At 50.3% G+C, this 15990-nt stretch overlaps 6 protein-coding genes across 6 annotated transcripts; 4 read left to right on the top strand and 2 right to left on the bottom strand.

The window, feature by feature from the left end:
* Window positions 1-1826: 1826 nt before the first annotated feature.
* ABOM_005145 (glycoside hydrolase family 16 protein) lies at window positions 1827-3255 on the top strand (the record flags this gene model as incomplete). The annotated part of the gene is made up of 3 exons (XM_022532274.1): window positions 1827-1914; window positions 1986-2266; window positions 2332-3255. 3 exons carry the CDS (start codon window positions 1827-1829, stop codon window positions 3253-3255), a joined length of 1293 nt encoding a protein of 430 aa, XP_022390464.1.
* Window positions 3256-3810: 555 nt separating this feature from the next.
* On the bottom strand, window positions 3811-5175 carry ABOM_005146 (uncharacterized protein; the record flags this gene model as incomplete). The annotated part of the gene is made up of 1 exon (XM_022532275.1): window positions 3811-5175. The coding sequence occupies one exon, from the start codon at window positions 5173-5175 to the stop codon at window positions 3811-3813; it is 1365 nt and encodes a 454-aa protein (XP_022390467.1).
* A 297-nt stretch (window positions 5176-5472) lies between these two features.
* Window positions 5473-7053, top strand: ABOM_005147 (threonine--tRNA ligase MST1; the record flags this gene model as incomplete). Its single annotated transcript, XM_022532276.1, has 1 exon — window positions 5473-7053. One exon carries the CDS (start codon window positions 5473-5475, stop codon window positions 7051-7053), a length of 1581 nt encoding a protein of 526 aa, XP_022390466.1.
* A 635-nt stretch (window positions 7054-7688) lies between these two features.
* Window positions 7689-10451, top strand: ABOM_005148 (putative C6 transcription factor; the record flags this gene model as incomplete). The annotated part of the gene is made up of 7 exons (XM_022532277.1): window positions 7689-7790; window positions 7905-7975; window positions 8093-8504; window positions 8573-8654; window positions 8705-9491; window positions 9551-9861; window positions 9916-10451. The coding sequence occupies 7 exons, from the start codon at window positions 7689-7691 to the stop codon at window positions 10449-10451; spliced, it is 2301 nt and encodes a 766-aa protein (XP_022390434.1).
* A 374-nt stretch (window positions 10452-10825) lies between these two features.
* On the bottom strand, window positions 10826-12611 carry ABOM_005149 (putative MFS quinate transporter; the record flags this gene model as incomplete). Its single annotated transcript, XM_022532278.1, has 4 exons — window positions 10826-11895; window positions 11972-12040; window positions 12101-12454; window positions 12530-12611. 4 exons carry the CDS (start codon window positions 12609-12611, stop codon window positions 10826-10828), a joined length of 1575 nt encoding a protein of 524 aa, XP_022390433.1.
* Window positions 12612-13790: 1179 nt separating this feature from the next.
* Window positions 13791-14966, top strand: ABOM_005150 (putative TIM barrel metal-dependent hydrolase; the record flags this gene model as incomplete). The annotated part of the gene is made up of 2 exons (XM_022532279.1): window positions 13791-14702; window positions 14937-14966. The coding sequence occupies 2 exons, from the start codon at window positions 13791-13793 to the stop codon at window positions 14964-14966; spliced, it is 942 nt and encodes a 313-aa protein (XP_022390486.1).
* Between the last annotated feature and the right edge of the window lie 1024 nt (window positions 14967-15990).

Genomic DNA, 15990 nt, shown 5'->3' on the forward strand with positions numbered 1-15990 from the left:
GTGTTGAGTATGGGGGAAAGTCACTTCGGAGTAACCCTCACTCGTCATAACTATCCCATGATCTCTCAATTTTGTCTGTTTGGGTTTTTTATTTTTTATTTTTAGCATTTCGGTTTTTTACTGTCTCTCTCTCTTTTCCTTTCTGCATGTCTTGCCTTGGTCTTTTCCATTGCGTTTGTGGTGTGTGCGCGTTATCAGTGGGTCACCCCATTGGAACAGTTACAGTTCAAGGCTGTGGAGTGTGGGCTTGAGATGGCTTGAAGCCATCAGAAGTTAGGACAGGTTCAAGATTGGTATGATACGAATATGCGGTGAGACATGTCTTTCTCGTTTATGTTAGTTTCTTTCTTTCTTCGGCCGGTGAAATGCTTGGGCCCAAGGAACAAGAGAACCCCGTTTTGCTGGATCCTAGGAAATTTTGCGCCCGCTCGATGGTCGGATATGGAAGGTATCTGGAGCGTCGGGACAAAAAACTTGATTCCCTGATACACAGTACAGAGCAAAGCAGGTACCCGGAGCCATGGCTCGATCGGTCTCGTCTGTTCGATCTCTCTCATTGACCAACGATGGCGCTTTCTCAGCTGCGACACTTTCAGTGACCCTTTAATGCTGATCAGCTTGCGTCGTCAGCCATTGAGCATTTCCCTTGACTTGCTGCCTGATGGATACAGTGGCAATAGGCTTTGCCTTGGCGCCACCGTTACCTTTTCCTTGGCTCAGTTCTGAAGGGGTTCTCCGAAAACGTCGCGGTTACCGAGGTTGATCTGTATGCGGTAAATAGGTTGACTCTTCCGTTTATTCTTTCTCTCTCTCTTTTATATATACATAGTATATATATATTGACAGTGAAACAAGCTGTCAAAGGCAAAAATCAGGGACGTACTGTAGGTGGTTGGCGAATGTAACACTGCGCCGGCTAAAAGTGGGAGTGAGACACGGGACTTATTTTGACATACGTGCAGCTCTGAGCACACTTACCTAGACTTAGTCCTGTCGAAGAGAGAAGGTATCAACGCTTACCTCCAGCCAAACAAATGTAACGACGGAGCGGAGGGAAATTCAGACACCGAAAGGCACAAGCTTTTTCCCTTTCCCTCTTCAAGCGCTCCGCTTGCAGTTTGTTGTGGTGCTGACCCAGTTGACCATGCGCAATGAGAGGCAGGTCAGTGGAGAAACAAGGTGGTCCACGTCTGCTGGTGCATACGACTATACGGCGTACGCCTATCATCGAGAACCCTTTCCCCATTGCACGGCCCCCGCTGGATCGAAGTGGCTCTCTTATCCGGTCGCATTCGTTCAATCACATTGTCTGACCACACTCGGTTCCATAACCGTGACTTGTGACTGTCAGGTTACTAGCTTTGGTCGGGCCCTTCGGACGAAGCGCCAAAGAAACTTCCCACGCTCGATCCAGAGGAGACACTGTCGCCTCCAATGACGCTTCATCCTGTGGCTCCCCCCGGCCGAACTTATGCTCGGGGCGGATGGCGCTATTCCACTCTTTGTCCCCTGAGGGGATATTTTGGAAAGTTAGTGAACCCTTACTTGACGGTAGCTTCGCAGCTATAACTATAGTCCTCCCCTCCTCGTTCCATAGCAACGAGGTCGTCATCCTGCCGTCTTTACTATCTGCAAGACGGGTCATTCTTTAGCATAGATCGTCGCGCCTGTGGGCCGTCTTTCTTTCGTCAGAACCACTGTCGTTGCCTCGACTTATTTAGACGCTCGCCCGTCTCTCAACTACTCTCTTTGAGAAACTTGATTGCGCCTCGCATTCAATTCTTGCAGAGCTGCGTTCGCTGGTCCCACTGACCCGTTCAGACATCATGCATTTTAACTACACTGCAGCTACACTGGCTGTATTGCTCCCACTATGCTCGGCTCAGACCTTCTCGAAATGCAACCCTCTTAAGCGTATGTTTTAGCCCCGTTTGCCTTTCGTAGCTGATCTTCCCATAGTTCTCTGAGCTGACATGCAATACTAGAATCTGGTTGCGAGCCCAACCCAGGTATGGGCTCCAATTTCAACTCCGACTTCACCACCGGCGATGGATCTCTCGGCGGCTGGACAACTACCGCCGGAAAAGTCACAACTGGTGGCCAGGGTGCCGAGTTTACCCTGGCCAAGAAGGGCGATGCGCCCACCATTGACACCAGCGGTTTCTTCCTATTTGGTAAGGTCGAGGTTGTCATGAAGGCTGCGCCGGGACAGGGTATTGTCAGCAGTATTGTCCTAGAGTCGTCCGCTCTCGATGAGATCGACTGGGTACGTTACTTCCTCCCCAACATGGTGCAAAAGAAATTTTCAACTGACATCGATGCCCTTAACAGGAAGCCCTCGGTGGTGACACCACTCAAATTCAGACCAACTACTTCGGTAAGGGCGACACCTCGTCCTATGACCGTGCAACTTTCGTGAACATGGCTTCTCCACAGGCTGATTACCATACGTACACCATCGACTGGAACAAGGACCAGACCACCTGGTCCGTTGATGGCAATGTCGTACGTACTCTCAACTACAACGACGCCAAGGGTGGTTCTCGCTACCCCCAGACCCCTATGCGCCTGAGACTGGGCATCTGGGCCGGTGGTGACCCGGGCAATGCTCCGGGCACTATCGAATGGGCTGGTGGCAAGACTGACTACAACCAAGCCCCCTTCACCATGTATGTGAAGTCGGTTAACATTGTGAACTATAACCCTTCCGACTCCTACACCTACTCCGACAACAGTGGCTCCTGGCAGAGCGTCAAGGGCTCTGGCAAGTCCACGGAGCCTCGCAGCACCTCCAGCACCACGGACACCCCGTCCACCACTGAATCCGCATCCTCGTCCGAGCCCGCGACCGAGTCTAGCACCAGCAGCACAGCCTCTCCTACTGGTTTCATTACCAGCACTACCAGCAGTACTACTGGCAGCACCACTGACTCCACTGAATCTACCACTGGTACTGTCTCCGGCACTACTACCGGCTCTTCGGAAACTGGCTCTGGCTCCACCACTGCCGAGTCTAGCTCGAGCACCGGCTCCTCCAGTGCTGGTGCATCCACGACTGAGTCTTCTGTTCCTGGGTCTTCGTCGGGCGCCGGATCTTCTACTGGCGCCGGATCTGGCTCTGGCTCGGCTTCTAGCTCAGCCGCTGGTGCCACTTCCACCGTTCCTCTCTCCAACTCTGCTACAACACCTTATGGTGGATCTTTCATGGGCCTCATGACGATCATGGGCTTGATGACCGCTATGTTGCAGCTGTAATTGGATCTGCTTTTGATTTTTGCTTTTGTTTTACTGACCTAATGACCCCATGGCGGATTTTGTAATGGACGGGATTTATGACGCTTTTGGGAGACCACGCTCCTTTTTATGACCTGCTGATTCTTGTATCGTTAATTGTAGCCTTAGGTACATATACCACACACACACACACACACACACACACACACACACACTATGAAGAAGAATCTTTTGATACTGGCTTATATTTAAGCTCGGGCGGATTCATACAATACCATTTCAAATTCACTCCAAGCTGTTCTATACCAGTAACCGTATCTGCCACCTTTACGTTGACTATATGTTTCTCTTTCGGAGATAGAAGATAACATTAGCATGGAATCGCACACTATTACTTCCCTTACTTCCAATAACCAAATCATGAACACCAAACAAACAAGCAATGTAAATAAACAACAAGCAACCGAATCATGACTCGTATCCTGAATCGTATCCAAGCTCCCAAGCTCCCACCTAATCGGGTATCATTTCTTCAATCAGACACATCACATGAACATAACAGTACTAGTAGACACATCAGTATGCCCTCTTCTTCTGAAAGGTTTGCAATTCGGAGGACAATCGTCGCACAGCATCAATGACGGGCCGATGCTGCTCCGCAGCGTCCTGGAAGAGCTCAGATATCGACGGATCCGAACGAGTTGGGTCGTCTCCGTCCATTGTTTGACGGAAAAATGAAGGCAATTTGTCAACGAACGCCCGGAGCCCACCGCCAGGAGACTCCGCAGCGGAGTCCGTTGTACCTGGAGATGTCGATGATTGTTTCATTTCCCGAACCAAGATGCTACCAATAGATTCTAGGTGGTCATCTAGTGTGGCGAGATCGTTCGACAAGGAGTCAGCCTTGCCCTGCATGCGGGCAGTCAGCTGATCTAGATACTGTTCGCGCCACGACATCTGCGTCGATAGGCGGGCGCCCTGAGCGGCGGTTTGAGAGCCACCTGCCGTAGTCCCACTGGTTGCGATTAAATTATCGACCGCAGAACGGATATCAACTTTGAGGGAATCGAATTTCTTGGTGGCGGCTCTGGTGGCTTCCCAGCAGCCGCTGAATTCGAGGTCGAGCTCGTGTTTCATGCCCGGGTACGCCTTCTTTAGCTCCGTCTCGATGTCGCGGAGCTTCGATTCGCTTTGTTTCAGTGTGTCTGATAGTGGGGTCATTGCATGCAGAGTCGTGTTGAATAGGGATTCTAGTCGCATCTGTGAGGATACGAGGGTGTCGGAGCGGGATGCACGGTGACGGTTGGGCTGAGGTTGGGGGTAAGGTGGAATACAACTGGCCGGGTATAGAGTGGAAATAGCTTCTATCGTGCAGAGGGTTTGATACTGCTGGACTACTTCGGGGATGATGAGCAAATGCGAAATGGCCACAACAAGTAGCACGTTTATTATAGTTCGAATCAGCGTTTCCAACATTTTAGACCTTGATGCTGACTTTGGACGAGCGAGCTTCTCATCTACCTGACTAGAGTTTGGCCCTTGCGAAGAAGAGTCACCGTCCTTGGACGTATCCAGGTCATGTTTCTCTCTTCGGGATGTGTTTTCGCGCGCTGCTTTATGTCTGCGCCTAAGAGAGTGTGCAGTCTTTGATTTGGATCGCACAGCTGGCGCGACCCAGGAACCTTCTGCGATAGGTGTCTCATATATTGAGGGCATAATGAGTTCGGGGCCTGATATGGAGGAGGCCGATGTGGTCATTGAGTCGGATCCATTGTTACACTTATGACGGCCAGCCTCTTTGTTTAGGTGACGGCTTTGACTTGGGCTTTCGGAAGGCTGGTCCTTATTCGGTCGTTCTTCCTCGTCGGGGGACGACGATGCCACTACCCAAGACTCGCTCAGGATAGAACTATCCTGAGGACGAGAGGAGTTTGTAGACATAGGTGAAGGGCGATTCTCAGTTGTTATATAGCCGAAGCACTCACTTTACCAAGTCTCACCCCTGGGGATAAGTAAACAAAAAGTCAATAACTTTGGGATGAGCAGAAAGGACTAGAAGGACCCTTGTTTTTCGACGATAAGGTTTTTGTATATTGATTGTTGACGAACGATAAGAAGAGAAGTGGGGATGGATCACGAGTGCTTTATTCAAGATCGGGCCGATCGGCAATCGCGTTCGTGTTTCACGGGCCAGCTTCGAAAAATTCCTTGTACGATGATATCAACCCCCCAGCAACCATGCGCCGATTAAATCCTCTGCTACGGCAGTCCCTGCTCCTACGGAAATCGTGTCCCAGTACACGTTACACTCTTCGACAACCGCGCTTGCAATGGCTGTCCACCACATCCACTCGGCCCTGTTCATGCTCCGACCCGCAGCCTGAGCAGCCGCCTTCTCAGCTCTCATCTACATCCGCTGACTATCGCGCACTGGGAACTGCGCAAGACCTGTTCACCACCTCTATCTACAGCCCTGGATCCCCCCTTTTCCTCCCCAATGGCGCTCATGTCATCAACAAACTCGTTTCCTTCCTCCGCACGCAATACCTCCAGTACGGTTTCCGCGAAGTCCTAACCCCGACCATCTACAAACGTTCTCTATGGGAGATATCAGGACACTGGCAAAACTATAAAGACGATATGTACGAGGTACGAGGCCGGGGAGCTATGGGTGATACTGAAGGAGAGGCCGGAGAGGACGAATCGTACGGACTGAAACCGATGAATTGCCCTGGTCATTGCTTGTTATTCAAGTCGCAAAACCATTCCTATCGAGAATTACCCATCCGCTATGCCGATTTCAGCCCGCTACATCGAAACGAGGTTTCGGGCTCCTTAAGCGGACTCACTCGAGTCCGACGCTTCCACCAAGACGATGGTCATATTTTCTGCCGACCGCAACAAATTAAGAGTGAGATCGCATCCGCGCTTGGATTCGTGGAGATGGTTATGACTACTTTCGGACTGGGGCCGTATCGGCTGGTGCTTTCTACGCGACCGGAGAAGGACTTCATTGGCAGTCTGGAATTGTGGGACAGCGCGGAATCTCAGCTTCGCGAAGCTCTTGATAGCAGTGGAAGAGAATGGGCAGTCAACGAAGGCGACGGTGCGTTCTATGGCCCCAAGATTGATATTCAACTCCAAGATCAAGCCGGGAAATACCACCAGCTCTCGACTATTCAGCTGGACATGAATTTACCACAGCGGTTCGGTTTGGAGTATCAGGTGGCTGAGGGAGAGGAGGACTACAACCCGGCAACCCCTGGAAGGGCAACACCCGTGCTGGTTCATCGGGCGAACTTCGGCTCTATAGAGCGATTCCTTGCGCTACTTATTGAACAATATGCTGGTCGCTGGCCATTCTGGCTGTCTCCGCGACAGGGAATTGTTTTGACAGTCAATCAGGATGAGAAGGTTCTGCAACAGGCGCATGAGGCTGCGGCTAAGATATCGGGATTCCGTGCGCTTGAGCCTGGCCAGAATGGCAACAATGCTCCACAGCCTCTCTCCTTTGTCGACTCGACCTTTTTGATTGACGTTGATGATAGCCCTCAGACGCTAGGAAAGAAGATCCAGAGGGCCAAACAGATGAAGTACAACTTTATCTTCATCGTTGGACCTAAGGATGTTGCGGAGTCGCGTGTCACAGCGGACATCACCGGCCAACTGCAGAGCAAGCCGGAGGGAAATGCGCAGAAGCTACAGGATATGCTGGTTAGCCGACTTGGAGAGAAGGCGGTTCAGAACCCCCGGGCAGTACCATTAAAAGTTGACGAGGTGCACGACATTCTGGTGCAATTGGAGAAGAGATTTGTATAATAAGTGCGACACCTATGGGAAGGTCATCATGTACAATATTGATTTATATTTATAATCTGGGCAGCCGGAGGACGGGGTTCCAAAGTTATAGATTGATACGTTAACACCAGAAGCGGTTAGAATCCTAAGCTTTAAGGCTCGGCAACTCCACCGGGATCACCTTGTTAATGTTGTCATCTGACCTTAAGCTTAAGATTATTCTTAGGAATGAAGAGTCGCTCAAAACGAAGTCGCCACAAACCAGACCCCCATTTGTGCTTCTGATTCGTCAACCGTCGTCAAACCTGCCCAGGAGACACCGTCATTACCTTCTTTTTCTGGCCTCATCACCATGGACCTTTCTTTTTTTTTTTTCTTTGGGAGTAAAAAGTGATCTAGAGAAGCTTTTTTTTTTTTGCTCTACCACGCCAGCCCCACGACTAGACTCTTTCTCGCCCGAAAATCCTCCTGTTGGAGAAATTTGCCCCCTTTGGTCGTGTCTCTCATTCGCCTTCGCACCACCCCCACTCTTTTGCTCCCCTCGCTCCCCCTCTTCTCTCCTCTCGCGTGAGCCTTCAATTTCACCTCATGGCGGGTGTCGTGTATCCTAATCGGTCTCCCACCGTCAACTTGGATCTTGCCCCTTTCGCAATTCCATGGTGGTCGAACCCAGCTCCTCTGGCACGGCCGACGTGCCGGCCAAGGCCAGTTTGCCGCGGAAGAGCGCCTTCTCGTGTGAGGCGTGCCGCAAGCGAAAGGTGGGTTCCCCCCCCGTCCCCTGCTATATCTTCGGATGATTTCCGAGATCACAAGCGATGAAGGATCTCCTTCGTGTACTTTACTTATTGGCACGCTGACATACTATTCCCCAGGTGAAATGTAACGGTGCTAGTCCCTCTTGTTCACGATGTGCGGCGCGCGGAGAGACCTGCGTTTATAGCTTGTGAGTGCGGATTTTCTTCCTTTCCCTCCCACCGTCTCTTTTGCTTTGACCCTAACACATGGCATCAATGTCGGTTATATGTTATAGTTCTCTACTTTATTAACTATGTATTTTTAGAGCGCCAACTTTATCGTATACCAAACAGCTAGAGGCTCGAGTCGCCCAGTTAGAAGATGCGCTGTCAAAGCTACGGAGCCAACAGCAGTCGGCTGCAGAGGTGCGGAAGGCGAGCACCCCATCATCTACCGGTGAAGGTAGAGGCAGCATGAGCCCAAGTCTTCGGACTCGCATCAAGGAAGAAGACGAAAGTAGTAGCGCCGATCTCGCTAGGGATTTCGAAGGTCTGAAGGTCGAGCATGATGGTCGAATATCTTTTCACGGCCCGACTAGCTTGTTTCAACTTCCCAGTGGTGCGCTTAACGAGGCAGCGTCGACGTCTCGTCTTGCCGTACAGCACGAAGCTCGAAAGGAAAGGTTGATCAATAACGCGTGGCGGGAAAGGGCGTTCGAGCAGATGGCCACCATGCCTGTAGGTCTAACCATGAGTCTTTCTTGCCAGAGGAATAGTAGACTTACACTTATGTTTTCGTATTTCAGGAACCGTTCCAATATCTCCTCGACTCGCATTGGTGTTGGATCCAGCCACTCTTCAACTTCGTCTATCGACCAGCATTTACTCGTTCGTAACTTCGTTGCTGCTGGTGGAGGAAGAGAACTAACCACGAGCAGGCGATATGAAGATAAACGGTCCATACTATTCAGACGCTCTTCTCAATGCGATCCTCTCCCATTCGGTCCGGTGGTGCAAGTCCGAACCAAGAATCGGCCATATCCTCGATTCGTTTGATGGTGGCGCACAATTCTCCCATCGCGCCGTCTCTGGTCTATACGATTCGCTCAAAGTTGGTCATCTTGGTATTCCCACCATTCAGACATTGCTCCTGCTTAGTGCGCAAGAGTGCGGCAGAGGAAATCGGTCGCAGGCTTGGTTGTACAGTGGCATGGCTTTTCGAATGCTGGAAGATTTAGGAATATCCATCGACAGCCGCAAGTATTCGGACTCCGCTCACTTGAGCGATGAAGATATCGAGATCCGGAACCGTCTCTTCTGGAGTTGTTACTTTTGGGATAAAATGGTTTCCCTATACTTTGGCCGGTCACCTACGATGCAGCACTCGCGAGTTAGTCCGCCACGGACGGTATTGGACGACACTTCGGAGATTGAAATCTGGACGCCGCATGGCGTTGTCTTCCCGGACGGTGCTCATTATCCTCCGACTCAGGCTCACTCCACGTCCTGTTTCATGAAAATGTGCGGATTGGCAGAGGTGCTTAATCAGATCTTGATTCACATCTATGACCCTATAAGGCAAGTGTCAGAGGCAGAGTTCTACAATTGTGTGATCGAGCAAGCTAGGAATCTAGCGGAATGGTGGGATGATTTACCCGACTACCTGAAACTGGTGCCTACAAGCCTTCCTCCGTACTCTCCGCCGAGCCACATTGTCATCTTGAAGTACGCGACCCCCCACCCTTTACTATATTGTTCACGCGCTTACCATTCCCTCACTACAGTTCGTTATATCATACTATCAACATCCTTCTCCATCGTCCGATCCTCTGCTCCAAGACAAACAGAGAGTCATACGATAAGAGCCATCTGGTCCAGTGCATGACATCTGCAACAGCAATCTTGTCTCTATTTGATCTATATCGTCGCACATTCGGCGATGCCCATGTTGTCCTCTCACTTTCCTACAGCGTGTACACCGCTGCGTCGATATTCCTGCTCGAAATACAAGCTTTGAAATACGCTGCTCCCGGGACGCTAGACAAACTCAAGTTTTGCATTTTCGCTCTAGAGAGAGTGAAGGTCTCAAACCCTGGTATGTTTGTCCACTCACTCAAATATAGGGCTATTATGCTAACGTTGATTCCAGTGATCTCGACAGCACTCAGTCTCATCTATCAAGAACTTCAAAAATTGCAGATCGACATCCACATCGTGCTGCCAACGCCGCAACCGGAACAGCCTCAACCTCGCTCACAACCTCCATCTCGTCATAGTCACTCCCCTTCCCAACCACAAGGTCTACCGCTGCAACAACAACAACAACAGCAGCAGCAGCAATTTCATGGCCCTTCGACTTTCAGTGATACCTCCCGTCACGTCTCCCCGTCTCATCAACCATCCCCCGATGCCTCATCCATGGCTGCCTCCGTCGCCCCATCGGGCGTGAATACCTCGTTCCTTCCGGGATATTCCTTCCAACAGCCCGTCGCAGATTTCGAGCTTTCACAGACAGGCGTTCCTCAAATGGCTGGGACCCATCTTCTGGGTGGAATGCCCAACGCAATAATGACACTAGATAACCCCGGCTCATACGAGATTACGCCGGAAGTCTTTGAAGCATTCTCGTATGCAGAGCCTATCACGACTAATATGACACCTGCATTTGAGCCTCGGCTGGAGTAGTTTATGTGTCAGTGTGGAAAAAGCGAGGCTTGAGCATTCTACATTTAGAGGAGCTATAGGCGAATGGAGCAAGCCTGGGTTATTTATACCTCTGAAAGATTATGTTGATATTTTCGTGTTCTTGGGGGAAGTAGACAAAAACAAGACTTTTGGTGGTATAGCTGTAATCTCTAACTTCTAACTTCTAATGGATATAAATACATAGAAGCGGGTATAAGACAACAAAAAGCACAAAGTGTATATGCTGTCTATGGACATGCAACAAAGTTTTCCACAGAGAAGAAAAGGGTATGTGTATAGAAGAAATATTAAAATCTCGTCAATATAGAGACAGAGAATAGATTAGAAAGGGCAGGGTATTCAAGAAGAAGATATTACAAAGACGTATTCTTGTACTTTGCCTGCTTGGCATCCGTGCTAGAAGAGACACTAGGAGCCGTCTCAGGCGAGTCATCGGCCTTGGGCCGGGCACGCCAACGCAGGTACCACGGGGTATCGAAAAGATCACCCATGCGCTCGATTGGCACACCCTTAGTCTCTGGCATCCAGATACCCAGGATAACTAAACCAAGGGTACAGATGATAGCCCAGAAGAGATAGGCGCCCCACACATTCAACGAGGCAAACATATTAGGCGTGACGCGGACAACGGCAAACTGGAAAAACCAGTGCAGCGACATGCTGACCGCATAACTCACGTTCCGGACACGGGTGGGGAAGATCTCCGTTCCGTAAAGGTAAGGGATGGTACAGAGGCCGACGGACCAGCCGACGGCGTAAACGAAGACGGAGGCGATGGCCGCGTCGGACGCGGATTTGTTGTCGGAAGAGCCGGGTTGAAGACCCATATAGGCGCCCATGTAAATGTGGGCCGCTAGCTGGAGACTGAGACCCGCCAAGGCGCAACGGCGGCGGCCGAACAGGTCGATTAGCCCCCAGGTGAAGGCCATCGTGAAGACCAGCTTGACAATGCCGTAAGCGCCGGAGCTGATCAGCGAGGTTGAGCCGCCCGTTACGCCGGCGTACTGGAAGATCGTCGAGATGTAATAGGTGATGCCGTTGCCGCCGGTCCATTGGGCGATTGTGTGCATCACGATGAGGAGCCAGAAGCGCTGGCGGTAGTTGGGGTTGGTTTGCGTTTCTTTGAAAGCTGTCCAGGGGGTGACGGAGGCGAGGTCGCTGGCTTTGGCACGTACCTGTGAGTCGATTAGGGCAAATTCGGCTTCAAGTTCCGGGTCGTTGATGTCTTTGCCGCGGAGGCGCGCGAGTACTGCGCGGCCTTCAGCGTGTTTTTGTTTGGAAACTAGGTAGCGGGGTGTTTCTGGCACAATGTAGGAGGCTATCATGGCGAGTCCAACTGGGATTAGGGGGATGGATTGTACCAGTCGGTACTGTTTCCGGGTCGGGGCCATGTGTTGGTTGGCGCCGTAATTAATAAAGAAGCCTAATTTTCAATAATGCCGAGATGAGCTTCTGCAATCCAAGCTTTGTTGGACCCATTGATAAGAACTTAGACTTACCCATAGCTAAAACGGCCAGCAAGATAACCATGTAGCAGCTAACCACAAGTCCTCTAGTTCTTGCGGGGGCTAATAAGCATTAGCAATGTAGCCCCAGGGTGTCTCGGCTCAACAAGATGGACCACGTACCAATCTCAGACAAATATAGCGGTGTCGTCACGGTCAGAGCTCCAGCTCCCAGACCACTCCAGATTCTCGCGAACAGCAAAAGGCCATATATGCCCGACGAGAAGACCTGGATGAACAGGCCCGACGCCCATACCAGACAAGCGAAGCGCCATGAGTTTAATCTGCCGAATCGGTCGTTCAGGTCCAAGGCGAAGAGTGCGCCGAAGGCCGCCCCCAGGACATTAAAAGAGGTGATATTAGCACTGCGGTTCGCAAGCCCCGTCTTGTCGTCGGTCCAATTGGATGCGATGAGGTTGTAGTCTTCTTTGAAAGATTCCAATTTCACGCTAGCGCTGAAGCCACCTTCGTCATAACCTGCACCAAGCACGCCCGGTCAGAATTACAATGAAGATGTATGATTATATAGACCAGGATCATGCTCTATCTCACCTTTGGGTATACTCCCACAAGCGATAATGAAGATAACGAGAGCATAATAGGGGTGGGTCTTCCACCGGGACCAATCTACCATGACGGCGATTGGACGGCGAGAGGGTTAAGGGGGCGCAGTGGAATGTGATTTGTTCGATTCGCCCGAGATCGAAAAATCCGGGGAAATCAGACAATGACGACCGCTAAGCGATCCTTCGCGATTGTGTTATTATTCCCGGGGGCAGTATAAACGAGGACGGGTACTCTCCGAACTGGAGACGGGAAGAGGACCTTTCGGCGCGATGGGGGCAAACGGATAGCGAAGAGTTTTAAAGGAGGGCTTCCAGGTCACGCCCCCTCCGCCTCGGTCAACTTCCGTTCTGTCGCCATGCATCTTCTCCTCCTTCAATCTAAATCTCTCCTCCTCACTTGTGTACGGAGTAATGCCAATGAAGATCTTCTTTAGATTCATTGAATCGTGTTGTTCTAGGCTACGCCGTGCAGAAGCGGCAGAAAAATTCCTGCATCCAGTCATCTGTCACTCGGGCTTTCAGAAGAACGTGGGGACTCTCATTTAACTTGGCACGGTTCAGGGCGTGGTTGCGGTCGGCTGTCTCCGCTCATCTTAATCCACTCTCCTTTCGCTTAGTACGTGGAAGGAAAAGACCCTTGCTGGCAGACCTTTACACCGTATACGGAGTACACCATCGATCGAAGGGATGATTGTTTTTCCTACCGTAATCACCAGTGAACGCCTTCAGATATCACTCTATCATTGGTTCACTCATTCATATACCCTTCGGTTCGATCGGATTATCCGACGTCTCCGGGAAAGAGTATATTTGATAGTATCCGCAGTCTGCTGAACTCCCTCACGGACAACCTCCGTTGTCAGCATGCCTTACTTAAGGCTTCAAGGACAGTAGATAGCCACTTCCCCTGTGGGTCACTGACTGATTCGACCCTTTTTAATTTTTCCCCCTTCTCTTCCTGCCTTGCTTCCGGTAAAGCAAACGGGAAGTTGGCGAGGCTAAATCCGCTGCTGTAAACCTGTTATTATAACTTGGCGGGCTTGGAACTAATGATGATGCTTCTACGGACTTGTCTATCAAAGAGGGTAGTCGGGCGAATAAACCCAACGATCTTAGTGAGTTGAGTCCTGACAGTTCACCGTTTTGGGTCACTATATACAATCGGTGATACTCTTATCCTCTCATCATTACATGACGCTTCTTCGTCCTCTCACCTTCGGATAATACCCTGCCGTTCTCTGTTCAACATGCTTACGTCTGTCCAGCCTCGACCTGACGTCCTTGGCCCTCGTGCCCCCTTAATCACCTTTCAAAAGGGGGAGCTGTTTCCTTTCAGCAGGGATGAACAGAAACCTGTGCCTGCTCTCCCGTTAAGACAGAGGCTTCCCGCCAAAGCATGGGATACACATATGCATGTGGTTGAGCCACATCGATTTCCAGTTGATGCAAGTGCAGTATATCAACCCTCAACACACACTATCGAGGAGGCTCTAGCGTTCGAGTCTTCCCTAGGGATCGAGAATATCGTCCTTGTTCAACCATCAATATACGGATATGACAATTCCTGTCTTCTCGAGGCACTCAGGCGTATCGGTCCTTCTCGCGGGCGAGGGGTGGTGGTGATTGATCCGATGAATATAGATACCCAAACATTATCCGAATGGCATTCGTTAGGCGTACGTGGAGTACGAGTGAACTTGAGATCAGTAGGGAAAGTGATGGGCCAGGACGAGCTGGCACAAACGCTATTGCAACATGCGGAGATTGTCCGTCCTTTCGGCTGGGCTATTCAAGTCTACGTCCCCCTCGATATGATCCCACTACTCGAGCCTATTGTCCCACAGCTTGGTGTCAAACTCTGCATCGACCACTTTGGTGGCCCAGACCTACTATCTACGAGCTGGAAAGATAGTGCCTCGTTCGATCCCTACTCGCTGCCCGGATTTTCATCCCTGGTATCCCTCCTCCGAGCGGGAGACACATATGTGAAAATCTCCGCACCATACCGGCTCAGCAAGGACCATGAAATGCGAGACATTGAGATGATGGCCCGAGAACTCCTCCGAGAGGCCCCGAACTGCGTGCTTTTCGCGACAGATTGGCCACATACGCGATTTTGGGGGACCGATATCGCCCCGTTCACGGAACTGTGCCTACGGGTATGCGGCAACGATCCCGGGCTGACTGAGCGGGTGTTTCGTCGGAATGCCGAAGAGTTGTTGGACGCACAAACTATGGACTGAGTGAGGGTGCTTGGCTTCGAAGAATCACAGTATTAACGAGTTACGACTATTACCCACCATTGGACTAATCTTTTACGCTACAATATTATGAATATGAACAAATTTCACAATTCGAAACGTAAATGACGCTGAGTACTACGTCTCGGACAGGTTCCGACGTGGTTCGATAGTCTGGGCTAAACTATCGGCTGAAGGAGTGTGGAGACGGGCGACGATTCACGCTAAATTTGCATTACTAGACGGAGTTTTAATCCGAGTGCATACTGTATACTAGCTGTGCACACTCAGTGCCACTCACTTTATCCGAGTTGACGTGGTCATCATCTCACTAGTGGTAGCTCACTGAGGACTAATATCCGAGCATAGCCTTTTGCAGAGTTAATACGGGGAGAACGAGTATCCCCAATACGATCGTACATCACACTAGTGTTACAATCGTTCTTGGCTTACCGTGTAGTATTACTCTGCTGTCTGGCATTCATAACCCACATTCCCGCTGGTGAGTACGTGTGGTTTACTCTCCGCGTGGCCCAGTACTCGTGAAATGATTGGAAGTCGCGGGCTGAGGTAGTACAGTCGTCGTTCGTTTGGTGAAGATTCCATGCATGCTAGAAAGACCACACAAACCGATCCAGCATGAGTACACAGTAGCTCGAGTAGGTATTTAAAAAACCATGTGCAATGTTGTTAAAAAGCATATTCCCAGGACATGATCATGAGAGCCTATAGTCGACCTGATGAATATATATATAGTAGAGTATAGCAGGACGATATCCCAGCATGAACAGTTGGACTTGATTCGAGGACACGTACATTGCTAGGTCCCTAAATATTCGAGATAAATAAGTCATTCATTCGTTCATTTTCCCCTCCCTTCTTATTTCAAAGAAAACTCAGATCTACAAGTAACGTCGAGCACTACGGTAACTATTTGCAATTGCTCTTAGTAAAGCACGTTCCAAATATAACTAGTTCTCCGAGGTTCATACTCCGTCTCTCGGCCCCAGCAACACTAAAAGCCCTAATCTGGTACTGTAACTCAGTCGACTTGTGACATTGAGATTGCATTCGAGACGAGTACAAATACAGATAGAGATAGTTAACTACATTCAAGAGATGGATATAAAAGCAAATAATAAGTAACACTAGTTAGAAATCGTGTCTCAATAGCTCAGCCCTATCCATTCCCAAATCGCCAAAACTA

Source organism: Aspergillus bombycis (assembly GCF_001792695.1).
Source record: "Aspergillus bombycis strain NRRL26010 chromosome Unknown contig00029, whole genome shotgun sequence".
Taxonomy (NCBI): domain Eukaryota; kingdom Fungi; phylum Ascomycota; class Eurotiomycetes; order Eurotiales; family Aspergillaceae; genus Aspergillus; species Aspergillus bombycis.